The sequence below is a fragment of the Thamnophis elegans genome, chromosome Z, assembly GCF_009769535.1.
Source record: "Thamnophis elegans isolate rThaEle1 chromosome Z, rThaEle1.pri, whole genome shotgun sequence".
NCBI lineage: Eukaryota > Metazoa > Chordata > Lepidosauria > Squamata > Colubridae > Thamnophis > Thamnophis elegans.
In genome coordinates, this window is record NC_045558.1 from 24,197,008 (window position 1) to 24,220,035 (window position 23,028).

At 33.6% G+C, this 23,028-nt stretch overlaps 1 protein-coding gene across 2 annotated transcripts in view; it reads right to left on the minus strand.

The window, feature by feature from the left end:
* CDK14 (cyclin dependent kinase 14) overlaps positions 1-23,028 on the minus strand; it is a 251,510-nt gene that overhangs the window by 62,749 nt on the left and 165,733 nt on the right. For both annotated transcript variants that reach the window (XR_004256835.1, XM_032235075.1), the window contains exons 10-12: positions 22,473-22,566; positions 14,737-14,800; positions 9,655-9,703 (exon numbers count right to left, since the gene is read on the minus strand). Coding sequence is in view for 1 of the 2 variants with exons in the window: in XM_032235075.1 (XP_032090966.1) it covers positions 9,655-9,703; positions 14,737-14,800; positions 22,473-22,566 (207 nt within the window). In the remaining variant the exon portion in view is untranslated. The remainder of the gene's footprint in view (positions 1-9,654; positions 9,704-14,736; positions 14,801-22,472; positions 22,567-23,028) is intronic.

Consider the following 23,028-nt stretch of genomic DNA (forward strand, 5'->3'; position numbering starts at 1 on the left):
TATCTCATAAAATAATGATGATCTAATCTAAAGTACCTTGGAAAATCTGTATAATTTAGGTAAGCCAAATCCAATCAAATGTGGCTGACTTTAAGACTCTTTCCAAATAATGATGATGGTGGTAGTAGTAGTAGTAGTAGTAGTAGTAGTAGTAGTAGTAATCATTATTATTTTTAAATATAAATAATTTATTATGAAAAGAAATAATTTATGAAAATAAAATATTTTACTTAATTAAAATATTTAATTAAGCATTAAATTTATCATATCCAATAACATTGTTATATGAAAACAAAGAATTTAATGCAGATGCAACTGAAACTGAAATAGAAAAGTCTTTATTATTTGATCAGCATGATGATATCAAGCTATAGGTATTTTACAACTTATGACTAGAAGCTTAGCAATTGCTCCAATGTATGATGGACCTTCCCAAAGCTACTTATGACCTGGTTTCAAAGTTCTGATGGCTGCCCTCCACAGACACATGATTGCATTTTGGCACTTGGCAACTATTTATAGCTATTTGCAGCATCCTGTGATGACATGACTACAATTTTTGGCATTTTTGCCAGAAACCAACTTGTCATAAATCGTCCAATGTCTAGATTATAATGACTGCAGGAGTATTGGGACAGCTGGAACTTCAAGGATCAGTTGTAACCACCATTCCTTCAGCATAATTGTAATTTTAAATGGTTGCTGAACAGTTGTGGGTCAAGGAGTACCTGCATCTGAATGTCTTCTGACTGAAAAATAATAATTATTTGGTAAAGAATATGATGACTATCATAATAAACAAAGGAAGAATAGATGTTATCACACACAGAGTAGTTCTGAACTCAAGATACATCAATTGTTAAATAGCAAACTCCAATTTATTTTCAAAATTAAGACCTGACTATTTAAAAACAATATCAACTCACTACTTCCGATTTAAAAATCAAGTACAAATCTCTGAAAATAATCTATAATGTATCATTTTCTTATTCAGAAGAACATTTCTTTATTTCCTTTTTTTAACCCCAGCAAGCATTGGCGAGATCAAACATCTAGTGTTAATGAATAACTAGGATTCCAAGATAAAATGTTTAACTAAAGTTACTCTGATTTGGTCAGAATATATAGTCAAACTGGCCCATGGGATGCTTAGATCTGGCCCGAAGAGTTGCTCTGGAAATAGAGAAGGACTGGTCCGTGGTGCTTCTACCAGTGAAATTGGAGCTCAAGAGAGCCACCTGCAGTTCTCCCAAGCTCTATTTTCAGCTGCAACAGCCTCCTGCAGCCCTATACCAGCAAAAATGGAGCTTGGGAAGATGTTCCTGGCTCCATTTTCATGGACAGAGGACTGCAGGAGGTCATCATAGCTGAAAACGGAGCACAGGAGGGGTGCACAGAAACTTCTGGGCTCAGTTTCCACTGGTAGAGAACTGCAGCTGCAGTTGGCAACTGAGCTGGCCTCATTCAAAGGTCAAAGACAACCCGGATGTGGTCCTCAATGAAATAAAAGTTTGAACTCCTGATGTAGTATAAGTAATCCTTGATTAACAGTGACTATTCAGTTACAATAGTGCTGAATGAGAGGGACCTATGATGGATTCTCATAATTGAGATTGTAGCAGCAATCTCGCACTTGGTAATCTGCTTGCAAATATGAGATCACAGCATCTTGCAGTCATGTGATTGCTATTTATGACTTTCACTGCTGGCTTCCAATAGGAAACCACAAATGGCAATCATGACTATGCAGGATTCACGTAACACAAACTGGGACTAACAGAACTGCTCTTATAAATCAGAATAGCCATGGGACTATGTCCTTATGACTGCATCCCTTAGTGATGGGGTTCCTTGTTCTAAATTTTATTGATAGGTGAATTAATAACCAACAATTTATACCTGGTATGCTACCTAATAGTGCTCTATTATTTTGAAGTCCCTCCAAGCACAAAGTAGAAGATACATTTCTGTTATGAGGGGTTTGTTTTGTGTGTTCAGAATTGGAGGTAGAATGTTTTTAATGTCTCTGAGAACTAGTTTATACAACATTTCTATGCATTTGACAAGTATGGAAAATGGAGTTCTGGACTGAATAAGCTTTTGATCTGATTCAGAAAATCGTTTTAGGATTCCTTCAAAATGTCTGAATATGTATAAAATATTAAAGATCTTAACCACATAATATTTACAAGGGCAGATTCAATTTTTAAAACTGGTTTCAGAAACATATTTGCAGTGAAGGAAATTCTTTACTTATTCCTGGTCATTCTGACTACCATTATTCTAGTTCAAGCCTGAACTTATTAACTAAGAGGCTATACATACATTTCTTGCTATCCTTGTCTCCCAATTTGAAATGGTGCTGACATGCTGCCAGATATGCATGAGCTGTTGATAGCTTAAAACGTACTTCAAGAAAATGAAAACTGATACTAGTGAATGCTGTGCTGCCAATGTGCCAATACTGTGTTCTTAGTAAATTTAAGAACACAGGATCCCCTTTAAATAATATATTCAATTTGTTCTAAAAAACTCTTTCTCCCAAATGCCAGACAGGAAAAAAATACTTAAAAAACACTGCGTACAGATTCTCTTCCATTTACCTAGGCCTGAACAGTGTGTTGCTGTCCACTCCAATCTTTTTCACTTACAGCCATTCATCTTCACTTTTTCTGTGTTGTCAATGCCTAACCTTTATTCTTTCTTTCTTCCCAATATTTAGGCTTAGCACTTCTCTTCTCTCTCAAATCCTTTAGCATTTGTATTTGTTCAAGGTAATGGTGATTTAATAGCTGACCAGCTGATATAATGCTGCAATAATGTAATGATGATGCAATAATAGTAATGAGTCAGCAGGGTTATTTGACTGTTACCACTTTAAGAGACTGGATTATAAGAGAGGCCCTGTTGAGGCGTATCTCTCTCCCCGTGTGTGCTTCCATGCTGTAAATACTGATTTATTGTTTGACCTTTGCCTAGTACATGAACATATATTCTTTTGTAGAGATAAACCACTATTTATTATTACAAATCCCTGTTTGAAGTTCTTGCTCCTGGGTTGTCTCACATAGTCACACTGTGCACACTCTGACAGTATTTTCCTTCCTGTTAATCTCCATCTTCCCCATCTCTACCATGCTCCTTGTCTGTCTTCATATTTATCTCTCTGCATTTCTTTTTAGTCCAAAGCCATATTATTTCTCCTCTATACTTGAACTGGTTTTTTTTTTTACTTTCAACCTTTCTCATTCTCCCTTACCAGTCTATTTTCCCCACCCATTTTCAGATATCCCCTTAACTGATTAAGGTTCTAATAATGGTCAAGGAAGTATCAGTAGGGACAACCAAAATCACAAGTAGAGATTTCTGTTCACCATATCTCCCTGAATTCTCACAGCCTGGGTACACATTCCTTTTCTCATGTGATTAGGAAAAGATAAAATGAACAAAGTTATCCTATCTAGCTATGTTTCAGAGTAACTGACTTCAATAAGATTGTGGAAGTGGGCACTGAATTTTGACTTTTGAAAATAAGAGTATAGGGGATAAATTTAGGCCAGGAAGCAGGATGTGGACCTACACGATTGAAGGCAAATATATGTGTCCCAGGATAATGTTATAATCTGGGATGATCACCGGGACCAAAGGTTTAGTCTTCTGAGCTTTTGGACTCATACTAGAAATCATCCTCAGGGAACCTCTCTCACTAGAATGTGTGCTTTGAGCTATTCTATGCACAGTGTTTCTGTGGTATTTATATGGTGCCGGGTTGGGTGTGGCTTTTTAATTGTTGTTGGGATGTTAATGGCTGACAATAAGTTGTTAGCACAAGTGATGTCAAGCTGGCCACGTCCACCTTGTCTACACCCACCCCAGCCCCTAAGGTCAAACATAACCCTGATGCAGCCCTTAATGAAATTGAGTTTGACACCAATGCCCTACATGGATTGCCCCTGTGACTATATAGAACAGATGGAGAAGAAGCTAAATACTAGATTGAAAGAACACAAGCGAGTGATCAGACAAGGAGATCCAAATTCACTGGTAGCCTCACATTGCAATGAACAAGGACATACATGCAAATTCCCAGCTACTAAGATTGTTGGATGAGCAGGCACAAAAATAGCCAGGGAAATGATTGATTTATATGGTTCTTGTTGATGGCGGGCCAGTAAGTCGTTAGTGTTGTTTCCTTGTACTGTCAACTCCTTGATTGCTGAGTAAGTGATAAGCTGGTGATAAATCAGCACTCCTGTTAACTGACAAGAGGTTCATTTCCCAGGCTTCAATCATTTCCCTGGGTATTTTCAGTTTGTATATTAATCAGTTATATTCTCTAAATTTATTCAATATTATTCATTACTATGTATAATAGTATAATTGTATCTTAACTGAATTTTCAAAATGAAAATGTTCAGGATTCAAAGCATATTTGAGGATTGTGGTCACCCTTGAATATTATTTATGCTTTTAATTAGATGTTTTTGTTTCTTTGAGGTAGCACTTTAAAACTTCCTTCTTTTCCATCTCAGCAAACTGATAACCTTTTTAGAAAATAAATAGCAGTAAAACTAAAGTTTTCGGTTTTCAGTAAATTGTTCACTGAGAATTTAAAGTGTAAGGTATTAATGCAATAAAGGCCCTAAAAATATGGGTTTGTAGACCCTGTCTCAGAAAAGTGAAAATTATGAGCTTCTCAGTACCCTTCCAATGGATCACTTGATGACAAGTGAAGGACTTGAAAACCAACTCACATTAAGCTCACAGTTGCAGCTTCTTGTAGTCAAATGAATGTGGTTTGTGACCTTTCCAGCTAGCTTCTGACAAGTAAAGTCAATTGGAGAAGCCAGATTCACTTAGGCTGAAAATGATTCATTTTAGAACCATATAATCTTCTTAACTGTACTATTAACTTCGCTCACTATTACAATAAATAACATCATAAAATTGGGACTTATTTAAAGACCACATCACTTAGCAACCAAAATTGTGGTTCTCTATCAGATTTTTCATCTGTGCTTCTTATAGACTTCAATCAAAATTGCGGTGGATTTAATGCCATTCTCTAATGTTAATAGAAGAATGTAATTGAGTTTTGTAAAGGCATTGTAAATTTGTATCACCTTCACTTGGTCTCAGAAACAATTAAAGGTTTACATATACACACACCTTTGTGTCTTTTCACAACTACAACAGTCTTTTCACAATATATTTTTTCACACATGCATTCCCCAGTATTTCCACATACAGTGAGGAGGGGGAAAATAAAATCTAAGATTATCAGGATCAACTTAAGCATATCACGCATACACACCATGCCATTAAAAATCTCAGCTTCTTTTATCTTCCTTCTTAAAAAAGCCATCTAAAGAGAATGTTCATGCTGAAATTCATTCACTCACTCACTCACTCATTCAATTTCTATAATTCCCAACTCAATCAAGTGATTTTGGAATGCTGACATATTGGTAATATATTTAATGAAGGTTTACTATTAACATATTCTAAATGAAAAACCATATTTTAAGTTCCCAAAGTTTTGACTTTTAAAATCACCTCTAACTAAAGGAATTTTGCTATTCATAAATCTCATTCCTTGCTTCCAATGTTAATGTTCAGTATTAGAAAAGATTTAACTTCACCATAATGTAAGTAAGGACTTGTAACCTCCCTCACTAAAGTCAGTGATCTTTCATCACTAATAAATTTAAATATTCTAACAAGTTATTCAAATCTATCATACTTCAGAGCACCCCTTGTCTCTGCCACATTAATCTTTTCTAATTCTTTTCGGTCAAATCATATCAATGAGTAAAGTTCATTGATTGGGAAGAATAAAAGAAAAGTGCATTATTAATATATACCCTGTAATTATATCACTATTTGACTTATAGCATATTGCATCTGAGTTCTATTAACACCTTTTTTAATAAATATGTAAGATGTTCGACACATAAGACTAGATATGAATGCAGCTACATAATTATAAATATCCTGTATTAATTATGGGCCTATAAATATTAATGTCCAATTACTGCTTTCTGAACAGTATTTTTTTTAAAGTATAATTAAAATTATCTAAGAAACTAAAAAAATCCTCTGAGTATACATTTTATACTACCAAGGAATTAAGCAAAAATATTTTGGATATGTGAACTATTTTAATATTTTTTAGAAAACCCACTTCAGTTAGGCAAATACTGCTACTTAGAAATCGATAATCAGGAGATATAATTGACTCCCAAAATTATATTTCACTAATGATACGATATTAAAGTTTTTGTCTAAGCCTAAATTTGAATGCACTGTGATCAATGATCATAGATAAACTGACCTTGTATAACTCTGTGAAAATTAGAATATTTTCTATAAAGACTTGATGAATTTATAGATATTTTTTTTTTAAAAAAAGTTCCTCTTATGATTATAAAAATGATATTTTAAAGTCCAATACAACCAGGAATATAACAGCTTACAAATCAAATTTGTAGCCCTAGGATATGAAATTGACTCAGTGCCTAAAAGAAAAAAAATCAGTTCCCCTTGGAATCACTCGCCTATCTGCCCTCCAGCAATGACAGGTGCACCAATACTGTAGTAAATTGCTTTATTCACATTATACTGCTGAATGAGCAACCTGGTCTATCTAGTGGTAGGAGAAGCAGCACTTTTTGGCAAGACACACTTAGCAATATAATTGTTACCAAAAATAAATACTTTTTAAAAATTGCTTTTGGGTTTTATTCCACCAGTTAAGATTTCCTTTATAAACTGTTCATGTTGAGTGCTTCAAATTATTGAATGGGGAAATATAAACTATATTCACAGGCATCCTGTATAAGCCAAACTGATGAGATATCTTTTGGCATCATTATGCAGATGACATATATCACATTATATATTTTATGGAATTAAAATTATTTAGTTGTATTCTTTAGTACTAACCTAGATCTTTAGTACTAACTTGGAGAAAATGGCTAAATAGTACATAAACATATTGCTGTAATGATGCTAAAATAGGAGAGATGGTCAGGATATCCCATATATGAGAAAGAAACGAGGAGAAGAGAATATTAAATACGATTGGTCATAGAAAAAATTCAGACTGTTATTTTAATGAAAGATAGCAAAAATTAATCCTACTAATTAGGGTTGAGACCTTGTTCTGCCATCTCTGGAACTTCTGGTTCAGGTTTTTTTTTTTTTTTTTGGCTTGCACCAAAATAATGTTTCTGCTATTTCTATTCCTAAACTAAGAAATTCTAGTTTAATCTCACTAAACGAAATAATAAGCCAGATTCATAAAACATTGAGCATATAATTTGTCGTCTTTGGCATTCTGTGAGCTTGGTGGTTGCATTACCCAACTAGGTAACATCATCAATGTGGTGTTTGCTCTCTATTTATTATATACTGGGAATATAATTATTAGTTAAGATGTAATAGGAAACTCTGCATTAATTCCAGTCATGAGTGATATCCTGAAATATAGTGCATAAAGAAGAAAGGAAAATTTATGAAATCAATTCCATACTTCCCCGGAGAACTTCTAAATTGGAGGTAGAAATTGAAAGTTGGAATGTGGTTTCTGATTCTTAGAAGGTAAAACTTCAGGTTTAGCTTCAAATATAGTATATATTATATAATAATTAAATGAAAATAATATATGTATCTGAGATGGCTGCTTTTTATTACTGAAATGAAAATAGCAATATTGTTAATGATTTCAACTGAGATTATTTTGTTAACTATTTTTCAGCTAACACATGTGCTCCCCCAAGTGTCCAAAGTATTATTTTAACTTTGATATAATTTATTTTAATAGAAAGCACAAAGATTTATATAAGTGATTGTGAGATAATTTAATATTTGATGTGCTATACTTCAAGAAATTGAAGGAGAGTAATTTAATATGTGAGTAAGCACAATTAACTATGTATATATTAAACATAAACATTTCATCCTTCCTATTTAGGAAATGCATTCTGGTGAATTTCAACAGATTCCTGAACCACAGAGAATTTTTAAAAAATATTCATAGGTTTACATACTCTTGTGTTCCTAATAATTGATGATAAATAATTTTTTTAGGTCTGGATGGCAAATATAAACAGATGCCATTGACTAAAGGAGTCTGTCCCCATGATTCTGGAGAGATAGAAACCTCTGGACATGTCCTTCTTTGCTGCTCTTTTTTATAAAGATATTCAAACAATTTTTATTTTTTCAATAATTAGTAGGAATTCCTGTTGTTCAGATACCATTTATGTTCAGTGGTTGCTTAAGATGTTACATAGCACAGATAGTTAGATTCTGCACAGCAGAACTAAATATTTCTGGAACTTAATGAATAATCCATTATACCCATTTTATACAATTAATGCATCAATTTTTTTTAACATTATTACCCTATTATATTTTAACGTTTAATAACTATAACTGTTTACAATTTAAGGATTAATATTACATTATAGCTTAGGCCATGATCTTGTTTAAGTACAGCTGATAAACAGGTTTTATATTCTTAATAATTCCTTTTTTCTCTTTCCTGTAGTATTTTCTCTCACATACAGTATATTATAGAAGTATCAGCTGGCTCAATCATACCAAATTTGGGAGAAATAATATTGATCACTTAACAGAAGCAGAATTAGCAATGTACAGAAACATACTATTATGCATTGCCTTACACATTTCATAAACACTAATATAAAATGAAAAATATTTCATATTTTTCTATTACTGCTTATAGTAATTTTCATGTTGTGAACAGCACATCACAAATAAATTGTTAGACAATTTATAATATTTTGATTCTTGTTGTGATAATATCTGATTTTTAGAAAAGAGACATGTTGACTTTAATAATCACCATTTCAACAGTTTCTATGGCATGTCCAAAGCAGTCCTAGATTTCAGTTGCCCAATAACATCGCTTAATTTGGTAGCTGGACCAATCTATTTCCAAGACAGGTGCTGTGCAACCCAATTCATTTTGTAATAAGAAAGCTCTGCAATATATATAAAGTCAGAGTTGTCACACCTCACGGCCCGCCTGACACGCTGGCAACAGCCACGCCTGGTTTAGTGAAGGAGTAAAAAGTCCCAATACATCACGTAAAACCGTCGTGCTGACGTGAGTTTGACACCTGTATTTTAGGTTGCTCCAGAACTTATAACAACTTGGATAGATGACCAATTGAATGATGTTTTTTGCAAGTGCTTATGATGCTGATCTGCTGAATTCTCAAAGACAGAGAAACAGTAGTACTATCTCAAACTGCTGTGAAGATATTAGGGACTGGAAACAGTACTGTATAGAAGTACCATTTTTGTTCCTTAAAAAAAAAAAAAGCAACTTAGAAGAAATAAACTAATCCCAGTAAATGAATGTATTGTACTTTTAGTTAAAGCAAAACGCAGATGTGAAAAAGTTATCTTTAGGCAGTAATAAATGTCAAGCTACTGTTATTTTTTTATCAGTTGTTAACCCCTAGTTAAGAAACGTGATAGACTTATATATTTCAATTAAGGCTAAATATTTGAATTTGGGACAGTATTCAGCATTAAAAATGTTGTAAAATTAAAAGAACTTCCTAATTAATTAGCAAGAAATCAACAATATGGCTAAAATGGTTTAATTGAAAGACTTACTTATTCCAGGCTTGTCTAAGATTTTTAGCACTGTACTGTGTAAAGCGATCTGTAACAAAAACAAACAAGGACTTTTAATTTTATATCAAACATTTTCCTTTATTATGCTTATTATTAAAGGCAATGTTTACAAATATGCCAATAATAAACAATAGCTTTTGAAACAAAATAACAAGAAAAGCAGGAGAGTATCCCATTAATATAAAATAAAAAAATCTAAAATCTAATAGCATCTCTGCAGATTAGGCTAACGGAATCACCACTAAAAAACCATTTATAACAGCAATACTCCAGAACAAAATTGTTTATTAAATTTATATGATAGTAAGTTCTCTTTCAGATACCTTGAAAAATGTTAATTCAAAGTAACTATATGGAAACTATATAAACAATTAAGTATTTAATACTATTAAATAATATCATTCAGTAATTTAATCTATCTGCCAATCTGTAAAGATCTTGCAAACATTAAACAATTTTACAGAGACAGAGGGATCCAGTAGTATGTGCCTTGCAATGTGTGCTCTTTAGCAAAAATACATTAAGAACACCATAAATACACGATTCATGCTACATCAGATTGAAGGCCCTGTATTCCAGTTTTTTATTCCTACAGTGATAAATCATAGCACACTTTCTCTTCCTGTACAATTTCAGAGGCATTTGGACTTTATCAGTCCAACTTATTAAGGGCCTGTGGAGGATAAACCATTAGATTGTGTTTTTGTCTCAAGACAGTGATATTCTGATCATGGGAGTGGAGGACATTAACATTGGTCCCCTGTTATGGGAAGATCATTCCTTCTTTGTCCTCTTGGTCCTGGAGTTCTCCATAACCGCCCTCCACTGCAGGGAGTTGGGCCTGTTAATCAGTCTGACAGATATGATTGGGTTTCACAAGAAAGTTGGTTTTTTTTCCTCCCCTCAAAGCTGTAATCCAGGTTTCAACAAATGTTTTGGTTGTGTTTTGGAATGAGTTTGGATCAGACTGCACCTGTGCAGACTCAGTGTGATTGAAGATCACATAAAGTCCCTTCTCAAAAGTACATCTTTGGATCTACCTGTTAGATAACTTCCCTACAGTTTTTAACCTTCCCCTAGCGTCCCCCTCCTCTTTTGAATCTACATGAAACTGCTGGGGAGGGCGGAGGAGAGAGATAATCCAACAGCATGATATTGAGATGTATAACTCCTATCTGGCTATCCAGGCATTGTTGTTCAGATATTGATCCAGTGTTTGGAGGTAGTGACTCCAACTCAACATGGCAAGATTAAGTGGCCCTGGATTTTTGGTTTCCATTGATCTGGTAAAGTGTCATTTCCTATTCTACAATCCCACAGACAGAACATGTGCAGAATTTGGGGTTTTTCCTGGACTTGCAGCTCCTGCTTGATAGTTGCTGAAAGCAACTATGGCTAGAAGGGCACACAGATCTTCACACAGATTTACAATAAAGTCTCCCAATGAAGGAATGACATACAAATAACAGTGTATTCAGAAAGTGCATTCAGATCTTTACTTTTGTCAATTTTATTATACTGCAGCTTACTCTACAGCTGTTGAAATTCACTTTTTTCTCATTACTTTACACTAAGTTCTCCAGAATGACAAAGTGAGAACAGAAGTTTAGAAATATGACTGCTCTAAGGATACTTCTGAAAGTTGATCCTGTTTCCAATACCTTATTAATCCTTGACTTACAATAGTTCAGTGACTGTTCAAAGTTACAATGGCATGGAAAAAAGTGACTTATGACTATTTTCACTCTTATGAGCATTGCAGTATCCCCAAGCTCACATGATCAAAATTCAGATGTTTGGCAACTAACGTAAGAAAACATTTGAAACCAATCAAGTCTTGGTATAGTTTCTATGCAGAATAACTATATTATGCAATTTGTCAGAATGGAAAATGCCCAAGCATCATTTGTATTGAATCACATTGGACAACGGTTGAGATATTTTTAAAATCAAGGTGGTAATAATGTTCAAATTAAAGTATTTTAATTAAATCACAATGAATGCGGCAAACAATCAATTAGATTGCCAGTAATTATTTTTAGTACAATGAGCATATAAACTAGTAATACCCTAGCTGGAAGGAACCTTTTTCATGGTGAGTAGTGGGTTTCAATGACATGTACATAATCATATCAAAACAATATCCCATTGATACACATATGGCCCCACATAGAAACACTGAAGAAAGAAAACTGCGCTAAGTGCTACAGAAGAATGTTTTCATCTCTCTCTCTCCAACTTTTCAATCTATCTTAATAGGTTGCTATGGGATATCATATATGCACACTGCTGAACAAGGCATCTTGGGCTCTGAAAGTAGTAGTAATAGCTCTAGTAGTCTCACTGAAAGGATTTTAGGACCAAGCATTGAAGTTTCCCATTGGGGATGGCACATTAGCTGCTGGCCTGTACAGCCTTATTAACGGGTCAATTTAAAAACAGCAGCTATAAGAAGAAGAATAGAAACAGAATATAGAGAACTGGAATCCCCTATAGCAGGATTTGGCCCGTCCAAAAAATTCCAAGGAATTGGGTTGTTTTGAGAAAACATGGAACATATAAACAGGAATTTTTACTAATCATAATATTTACTATTACAGATAGATAGTATTACTGAAATAAAAGAATGGCAAATTTTCTATTTTGTGACTCAGTGGTTAAGATGCTGGGCTTGTCGGCAGGAAAGGTTGCAGGCTCAAAGGCCTTGAAACGGAGATGAGCACCATCCATTATAGTTGGCTACCACTAGTGGAGTAAATCCACAGGGAGTGCTTTTCCTTTTTAACTTTACTTTTCATTAAACTCTCCATTTGCAAAGATCACTGTTTCAAAGCTAAGTTCAAGTGATAACAGGCAAAGTATTAACATTTTGAAGTATGCAATTACTTCAAACAGTTGACATTTCATTTTCATTTTACTTTTAAAGCTCTTCAACAAACAAAACAAAATTATATGCAAACAGGGAAGTATAGCACCATTGCACAATCACAGATCAGAATTGTTTCCTGACTGCCATCTAGCGTCAAAACACTTTTCTCTTCTTAAATAAAGATGAAACATGAAAGTAAAATATATTCATTTGTTTAGAAATACCCACCCTTCCTCATAAAACTAAACAGCAGTCTTAGAAAGCTACAAACTTTCTTTCCAAATGAATTTCACATTTTTAGTTATAATTTTATTTTTTTTAAAGCCGTTCTTTTAATATTCTTAGCAATTTAATATTTTATGGAAATAGATGCAAAATCCTACAAGCTCAGATTTATATCATTTTAAAAGTCTTTATATAACATGGCAGTTAGGGAGTATGAATGTTTTTTTTTAAATATATATAGGAAAGTTATACAACGCATAATGTTATAACTTATTTGATTAGGACTATATCCCTGTTTTCTTTCAGGAGATCCAAGCAATATTTAATATTTTTCCTTCATTTTTTTTCCTTGTAGCAAAGCTTTGTAGGAGTTTTGGTTGAGAGAGAAGCACTGGCTCTATAAGTATTTTGAAAAATATTTTTGGAAACAAGAAGGGCAAAACCATAGGTCACAATTATTATACTTCCAAAATCAAGCCATATTTCAAACTCTATACCAAACCATATTCTATGAATTTCTGAGATTGTAAAAATAATAACCAGCCGTATTTCATTAACATTCTTTAATAAAAAGTCAGTCCTTAGAAAAATGAATTATTAACATTTCAACAGAAACATGAGACATAAAACATGGGAAGAAACATTAAAATCAGTGACATTTTGGGAAACTATTGTAAAATAGTTAATTTCTATAGAATGAAAGAAATAACTAAACATTGCAAGTTTTGTTTGGAATAATATTTTGCTTATCTAGAGGATTTTTTTAAAAAACTAGTTAATATTTAGTATACTTTGTTCCTAAAAATTAAGATACCACTATTGAAAAGAAGAAAAGTATTACATCAACAAATAATATTAATATGTATAACAGCACAAACAATAATTTTAAACCTTGTGGCAGAGTGTTTAGAATGCAATATTGCAAGGCAGCTTTGCCCACAGATTTGAGTTTGTTCCTGAAGGGGCTCAAGGTTGACTAGTCTTTCATTCTTCCTAGGTCGGTAAAATGAGGAGCCAGATTATTGAGGGGAATATGCTGACATTGTAAAGCACTCAGAGAATGCTATAAGCATATGGAGCAGTATATCAGTCTAAGTGTTTTTACTATTACCAATTTTCTCTGGCTTTAGTATGCTCTATGCTTTTCATACTACATTCCCACTTTGTACACCCTAATTATGTTGAAGCAATACTGGTATTCAATAGAATAGATCAAAAACAATGTCACAACAGTTGACTTTGAAAAATTTGGGTCCATATCCAGTTCACTATTTCAGAAAATACATTATGTATTTATTTTCTTTAGGAACTACAACATATTGATTTATTGGTTAAGTACATTTTTTCTTTTGCACCTCTAAAACATTGAGCTGAGATGCTTCAGCTCCCATTACAATTCCTAATAAAGTATAAAATTGCATTTTGGTTTCTTGATAAAAGAGATGCCAAAATGGGATATGAAAAGTAGTGTGATGTGTCCAAACACTGCTAAAAGTCTCCCAGGACTAAATGTCTTGAAGAGATAATATACGAATTGAGATATTTCTAGACTCGCAGAGTATAAAAATTGTGAGGGGGATGCGGAGATTTGGGCGGGGGGAATTCAGAGGGAAAGAAGTAAATAGGTGGCATGAAAGCCATGTCCTCCCTAGCTAAAGTTAATGTATAGGATATCTATGGGAAGGGGCTACAGACTGCTCATTCAAGCACTTTCCTAATGTTTCCTACCAAATATATGCATAATAAAAGCATACCTAATTTTCAACCAAAGAATGATTCCTGATAAAGAAAAGATTATCAGATCAAATACTAAATTAAATGTTTTATGTAATTTAACTTTAACTTTATTAGAAATCATAATCTGCATTTTGCAATAACTTTACTAAACCTTGAAATGGTGCTTCCGTTCAGATAACCAGTATCTTTTCAAAATAAAATATATAACTTTAATAGCAAGCGAAACCAACCTGGCTTGAAATGTGGTAGTGTGTCAACTCCAGGCCATGATTCTTCATTTGGAGTTCCCAGAACCTGTAAGAAAACAAAGAAATATATATATTCATTTAAATATCAATCAAACATTATAAGTACTTTTGTCACCAATTTATTTATACATTGAAAGAGCCATTATTCCTAATTATTATTGCCTAATTAAAAGGAGCTTGATGCTACTAATTCAAAACTGAAGGGTATAGATGCAAAGTGTAAGTGTATTAAATAACATGATGAATTTCTTAATTCATTTAAACTGAAACTCTGTGCACACAGACAGATTGCCTTAGAGTTTTTATTGAGTTAAATCTACCATGCAATATTTAGTGTGCCCAGCAGATGGAAGCATGCAATTTAATTTAGAAAGTCCTCTACTCTTATAACAACTTATTACTGTACTTTCTCAAGACAACACTGGATTTATGCCTAAATTATTTATTTTCTAAAATGGGAGGATAATCTTATATTTGTTGAAAATACAATAGTATGAGGCATTAAAATTTTCATTGGCAATGTGTTCATGCAGATGCATTAAATTCAGGGTTGCCTTCTTTAGTACTATTAAGAAACCCAATTTTCTGATGAAAAACCTAGTCTCAGTTATATTTTAAAAAGTACTGAGTTGCAAGCTTTCATATACAATAACTTATTTCACCATTCACAAAAAGTACAAATATTTTTTGATGTATAAGACACACACACACACACACAAACAAGTGGTTGAGATCGAACAGGCTGAAAATATGGCACAAGGAGGCCGGAAAAGGGACGTGCAGAGGCAAAAAATGTGGAGGTGGCTGTTGTCAGCAGTGGCAATGGGCAGCAATGGCGGCAATGAATTATGGTGATCCCCATAGCCTGCTACAGCTGACACATGGTATTCCAAGAGGCAGATTGAACCGCCAATCAGCTGCTTGTGCTAAATCAGGCAGTGCTGAAGCTGACCAGCTGTTTGCTGTTTACTGCAAGGAGGCAAATTGCTGGGAGGCAGAGGCAGTTTTTTTTCTTGTTTTACTCCACAAAATTGAGGTGCATTTTATAACCCACAGCATCTTACAGTCCATACAATACGGTAATTACTGGAAGTTAATTTTACACTTTGAAATTATTTTTTAATCTTAATCTTCTAATTACTATTTTACAATTAAAAGGATATATATTTAACATGGACAATAAACATGTAAATATATATGTATCTACATGTCAGACTACTATGTTGATTCCAATTGACTACAGCTTATCAATTGGAATCAACAAAGGTTGTAACTGATTTTGCTAACTGTAATCAGTTCAAATCTACAACAATTTCCTTAGATTTGGTAGATTATTTAGTTTAACACCTACATTTTTGAAGTAACCATTAATTCTTAATTTTAAAAAATATTTTACATAGGTACAACTCCAATTACAATATAGTAATACTTTTAGAGTGAACCACAAAGCAATTAACAGACCATGTGGCAGGTGGGGGAGTGGAGAAGAGGGCGAGGTACGCAGCTATTGCCAGACAATTTCTCCAAGTAAATACTTTACTTTCTAAAAAGATTATTTAAGAATTGGATCCAAAGAAGAAAGCAAAATAAAACTGCAAAGAAAATCCAAGTTGCTCTATTCCACTAACGTCTTCTTATTAAATGATTTACCCAACATACAGTGTATGCATTTTTTTTCAAACATCTAGAAGCAGATCAAATCAATCTTCATCATGAAAGAAAAATTAGCAGATGGGCTTCAAGGTTACGGAATACTTTGAGTGCCACATATTTCTCTAAATTGATTTTTTAAAACAGGAGAAAAGTTTGTATCATTTTTGTAAATTTCACTAACATAAGCCTAAGAGATAATGGTAAAAAGAAGGAGCAAATATGATCAAACAAAGGTAACTCACTGCAGCAAAGTTTGTAAATCATCAATAATTTCTGTCCTCATTACATCTGTAGAATGTAGTCTGCTGGTTGGGAAATGATAGGTCAGAAGAAATGAGAGCTTCAGGCTTCCTAGTTCTTTTGTCTAAAGTCACTCATGTTTATTTGGTGATAGATACCACCTGGGAAAAATCTAATGAGTTGATATCAATATCAATCAGAATAGAGATGGTGGGACCATGGAAGTCTTCTAGTCCAACCCCCTGCTCAAGCAGATACCTATACCATTTCAGAGAGATGACTGCAGAGAGATCTTTCTTTTAAAAACCTCCAATGATGAAGCACTTACAATTTCTGAAGGCAAGTTGTTCTACTGGTTAATTATTCTCACTGTTAGGAAATTTCTCCTCCTTAACCTTCCATGTTGTTTCTCCTTGGTTAGTTTTCATCCATTGTTTCTTGTCTTGCCCTCTGGTGTGCTTTAGAAAATAAGTTGATGCCTCTTCTTTGTGGTAGCCTCTCAAATACTGGAATACTGCTATTGTATCACCTTAGTCCTTCTTTCCGCTAGGCAAGCCAAACCCAAATCCTGCAACCATTCTGCCTATGTTTTTGTTTTCAGACATTTAATCATCTAAATTGCTCTTTTTTTGTAATGTGGTGACCAAAACTGATGCAGTATTCCAGATGTCATCTTACTAAGGGTTTATAAAGCATACTAATATTTCATGTGATCTTGATTCTATGCCTCTATTTATACAACCAAGGATTGTATTAGCTTTTTTTGGCAGCGGCTGCACACTGCTGACTCACGTTTGAATGATCATCCACTAGGACTTCAAGGTCCCTCTCACAGTTACTATTTTTGAGCCAAATTTCACCTAATCTGTATTTATATCTTTTGCCTAGGTGTAAAATCTTGTTTTTCTCCACATTAAATTTCATGTTGTTGGACAAGGCCCATTGTTGAAATCTGTCAAGATCTTTTTGGATCCTGAGCTTGTCTTCTGAGATGTTGGCTATTCCTGCCAGTTTAGTGTCATCTGCAAATTTGTTGAGTTCTCCTTTTTTCCCCTCATCTAAGTCTTTATGAAAATATTGAAGAACACTGGGCCTAAGATGAAACCTTGTGGTACCCCACTGCTTGCTTCCCTCCATATAAATGTATTACCATTAAGAATGATTTATCGAGTACAGTTTGCCAACCAGTTACATATCCATCTAGTGGTGATGTTGTCTATCCCACATTTTTCTAGCTTATCAAGAAATAGGCTGTGATTTACTTTGCCAAATATCTTACTTATTGATAAGGAAATCCCTTACAACCTGAAATTCACTTGAATTTCCAAAGGTGTGAAAGGGTTCTTGATGGCATTATCTGTCACATATGGCTAGATTTTTGCATGCGGTGTCAGCTACTAAAGATTCTGAATGAAAAGAATTATCTACTTGGCAGGGTGGTTCAATTGTGAATACAATACTTATTTAACTTAAAAAGGTATGTTTCTACCAGGTGAGTCCCTGAAAATATGCAAATTCTAGCAAAAGGTACCTACACATGCAGCAGATCTATCGGTTTTAAATGTGAAACAGGGTATATCTCTAATATAGCTACGTTATGAAATGCTCAGGTTGAATCCCAGTGAGACTGAATTGCTTTTAGCCTGAAAAAAACTTCAGGTGATTTCTGTTTGTAGTTTTAGGGCCAATTGAACATCATCTAAATAAGATAATCTACCAGTTGGAAACGTTCCTAGACTTTACATTCTGATGTACAGGTAGTCCTTCACTTACAACCATTTCTTTAGTGACACTTCAAAGTTACAACAGCACTGAAAAAAAGTGACTTATGGCCATTTTTCACACTTATGACCATTGTGATATCCCATGGATCATGTGATCAAAATTTCAGTGATTGACAACTGGTTGCAATATATCCCAGGGTCATGTTATCACCTTTGCGACCTTATGACAAGCAAAGCCAGATTCATATAACTGTATTACTCAGATTCATATAATTGTTCATACAGATTCATACAACTGTATTACTCACCTAACTGCAATGATTCCCTTAATAACTGTGGCAATAAAAGTCATAAAATGGGGTAAAACCTGTTAACAATTGTTTTACTTAGCAACAGAAACGTTGGACTCAATTGTGGTTTTAAGTTGAGAACTAGCTGTATCAGCCAGTGAAGTTTAGAAGAGCCGTTGCATGGCTTCCACTAATGTGCCACTTGTGGCCTTTCAGGAATGGGAGGTTCTAGTGATAGTGATTCATGCTTTATCATCTTGCATTTTGTCTACTGAATTTAATTTATATGGAACTATCCTTGAATATGATTCAAAGGTACAATTCTAAAAACATCTTTTTACCTATTGACTTATTAAAACAGGTAATAGCACTGCTTTCCTGTTTGCTTCTCTACCCAATTCAAGCTTCTAATAATTACCTATGAAGCCTATGCCTTACATCTTGATTGTATTCAACAGTGCCTAGTTAAATATGGTCTTCCCACCCTGCACCCTGCATTCTGCTGAGATGTAGTCATGCCACATTAGTCTAGAGCAATGTTTCTTAAAGTATAGTCCCAGACCCCTGGCAATTGCCCAAGACTCTCTTGGGAGTTCATGAAATCTAAATTATTTGCCAAATGATTGAAAAATAATATAATTCCACAATGCACTAGCAGCTGCAATGAGTGAATTTTTAATATGGTAAACATTGATGAATATAATTCGTATAAACAAAAGTTCTTCTGGAATCCTACATAATTTTTAAAAGTAGGAAGTGGTCCTAAAAGAAAAAAAATAAGAAACACTGCTGTAAAGTGTTTAAGTTTAGGATGGCTTTTTTCCTATTAATATTTGACAAAAGATGTCAAACAATATTGGAATAGTAATTAATTGTGTATTTTTAATTATTTATTGCTGCTTGAGAAGTGAAATATATTTTGTATTATAGAATTATATGATATTATTTTACAATTGGTTGGATTGTGATTTTATATTCTGTTATTAGCTGTCCCAAAGTCTTGGGTACAAGTAGCATACAAATTATTGTGTAAGTATAAAAATAAACACCAGCAAACTAAAAAATTTTGCTTGTCTTACTATCACCTCCAGGAACTGCAAACTCCGGTGCCAAGCTTGTACATGTACCGCACCACTTCTCATGCAGCCTGGTTGCAAATAGCTATGGTCTGGGACTCCTGAGTTATACAGTTTCCTATAATGACTTATATAATAAACGTCTTTCTTTGAAAGCTGTAACATCATTTTATATAATGTTATGCTTTGCAGATTTTGTATTGTAAAAATACTTGGTTCTCTCAGACTAAAGAAAGCCAGAAATAAGAAATAATTTAATGGGCGTCTAGTTAGATTCAAATTTAAAACAGAGTGCTAGTTACCAGAATTCTATTTTGAAAAAAGAACAGAAGAATAGAATTCAGAGGTGGTATTCTGCTGGTTCGCCCAGCTTCAGGCAAACCGGTAGCGGCAGTGACAGGAGGCTCCTCCCAGACATCATCAGGGACGCTCTGTGCATGTTCCAAACTGGTTGCGAAGGTAAGAGGAAACGATTACTGATCTTATTGCTCCTTGGCAAAGATCTGCAGGGCTCATTTTTTCCAAATGAAGAACTCACCAGAGACAGTAAGTTTCTTAGAAATCAGCCTCAAAAATCATCCACACACCACCGGTTTGTTAGAGGTGGCTGATAAGTCATCAATTAGGTGGCAGGACTAGCAGTTCGTTTGCAGTGGGGGAAAAAATTATTTCTTTTTTCAAACTACTTTTTTCGAACAATAGTTTATGCCTTCTCCATCTTAAGCATCTTTTTTATTGTTTACCTTTATTGATGCAAAAGAGATTCTTTCTTTACACTGTTCTATTCATTCTTTGAAGAGTTGTGCCATTTTAGAAAAATCATGAATGCTCATTGATGATGAGGAGGAACACCAATGATGAGATAAAATAAGAATGCTTTGAATAACTTTATTTTTATAATCTGTGAATAACACACAAATTTAAAATTTAAAAGCACAATTTTCCCTATTTCTATGAATCTGCCATGCTTATTTGATAATAGGATCTACAACTTATAACTCTGAGGTGCTTGTTGTGAGAAAGTAAAAGCTTCCAACCTTAACTGAACTTGACTGATTAAAATATTTCAGACTTGTAGGTCTGCCACCTAAAGGATTTGGTCTTTGGCCACAAGAGGGAGTCAAATAATATAAAAGAGTGGGAAAGCCAGGTTTGATTAAATAAACTAGGTGAATATCAAATTACAAAGGAGGAAGCCAACTCAGCTGGATGTCATGAGAAGCATTTTAGAGAAATGTTCAAAGAAAATAATTGAAGCAGTGGGACTAAAGCAATGAAACCATGTAAAGAAACTTCTCAAACCACTGGGGGTGTTTCACAAGCAATTGACAAAACTGACTTTTTGAAATACACATTTCAAAAAATGTGTATTTTTGAAATGAGTGTTTATTATGATGTCAATTCAAATAAAATTGTTTTAATGGAACTAAAAGTAGATCTGCAGGTGCGACTTTAAACCATAAGAGAACAAGTTCAGGATCCCCATCCCAAATTTGGATTAAAGATTGACACCATAAATACAATTTGTCTTGAACCTATAGGTTTGAAATAGGTTTAAAAATGTGATGAATTAGTTTTTAGAAATTTTGGAACAGATTGTTGAAATTGAATTTAGAAATTGAATATATTCAATTCCATATGATTTTAATCTAAAATATTTTTTTTACAAAATGATTTGTTTGCATTGCAATTGTAGGGTGTACTAAATGTAGGGTTGTAGTAGTTGTAATTGTAAGGATATTAATTTTTAAGAAATGTTTTGATTTTTAGAATGGATATAAAACTGATATTAGAAACTTTTTATCTAGATTGCTAGCCAAAAAGTGGAAAAGGAAGCAAGGGTATGGGTGTGTGTGTGTGTGTGTGTGTGTGTGTGTGTGTGTGTGTGTGTGTGGTGTTTGTGTCCCTCCCTCTCTCTGTGTTTCTCTCTTTCCCTCAAAGAAAGAGACATGCTGACAGCATTATATATGAAAATTCAGTTAGGATAGATGGAAAGATATCTTATATCTCACAATGGAAAGATAGGGTGGAAAAAACAACAAACCTTGTGGAAATGGTAAAGCCAACTGTTGTGAAAAAGATAACCAAAATAATCCCTTTAGTTTTGTTCCCATTTGGACATTATACTCCATGCAGAAGAGGAAAAAAAATGAAATTTTAGGTTAAGGATTAGTTTAATTTTGGCAACTATATTAATGTCTTGTTATTCAAAATGCAAAACAAAAAGATGAGGCTGTATTTGTATTCTACTGGAAAGAATAGGAAATCCCTGCTTTTTTCTTCCTTTTCTCCTATTTCCTTTGCCCCTTTTTCTGATTTTTATTTTCATTTGTATTTTTGTTACCAAAATATTAATAAAAATTCTTGAAAAAATCATTGAATATACAAAACATTTATATTCCACATGGACAGTGCAAAAGGAAAATGATACAGGCATGAACCATCAATCCCAAAATGATAATGTTCAAAATAAGAATCTTTTTTGAATATAAGAAAACTTTTACAAAATCACAGTCTACAAATGATAAGTTCTTCATTAGAAAAGGAAAAAAATCTCCTTAGTAATTAATGATTTTACAATGAAGAAGATTGTTTTAGTTATTATGTTATAATGTGTTTTACAAATATATATCTCGCACGGTTTTGTTCTAAAACAATTCCCAGTTTTCAATTTTTTATGTAAGAACAGGGAGGTAACAAAATTAAAAGTCACTAAAAAGGTTAGATGAACTTACCAGAAAAATTCTTTCAAGCTGATCTTGAATATCTTTCATTCCTGGAAAAGCAGCAACTCCTTGAATCATTTCCACAAAAATGCAACCAACTCCCCTAAAAAACAAGAAGTATAAAATAAATTACAGGGCAAAAAAATCTGCATGAACCCTAGTACACACCCTGCAGATAGTTTTATTGAATTCTTGACTATGAGTAAATATGAGAAAAATGATGGTTATTGCCTATGAAAAACTCAAACATGCCTTTTTACAAAACAGCTTCCAATATAGCATTGAAAACTATTCTTTTTGTTCACAAAATTATATTTGCTAGAAAAATAAGAAACTTCCTCTGAATGTTTCCATAAGAATTATTTGAAAAAATATTTGGGGTACATGTGAGACTGAGTACACTAGTATCAGAAGAGATAGAATAAAGAAAAACCCCATAACCATTGCATTTTATTGATACTAGACCTCTCACATTTTATTTATTTGTATATGTATATAGAAACTCAATTGAACTTTGTGGAAGCCCCTCACTCAAAACAAACCCTTGTTCAAATAGGATGAGCTA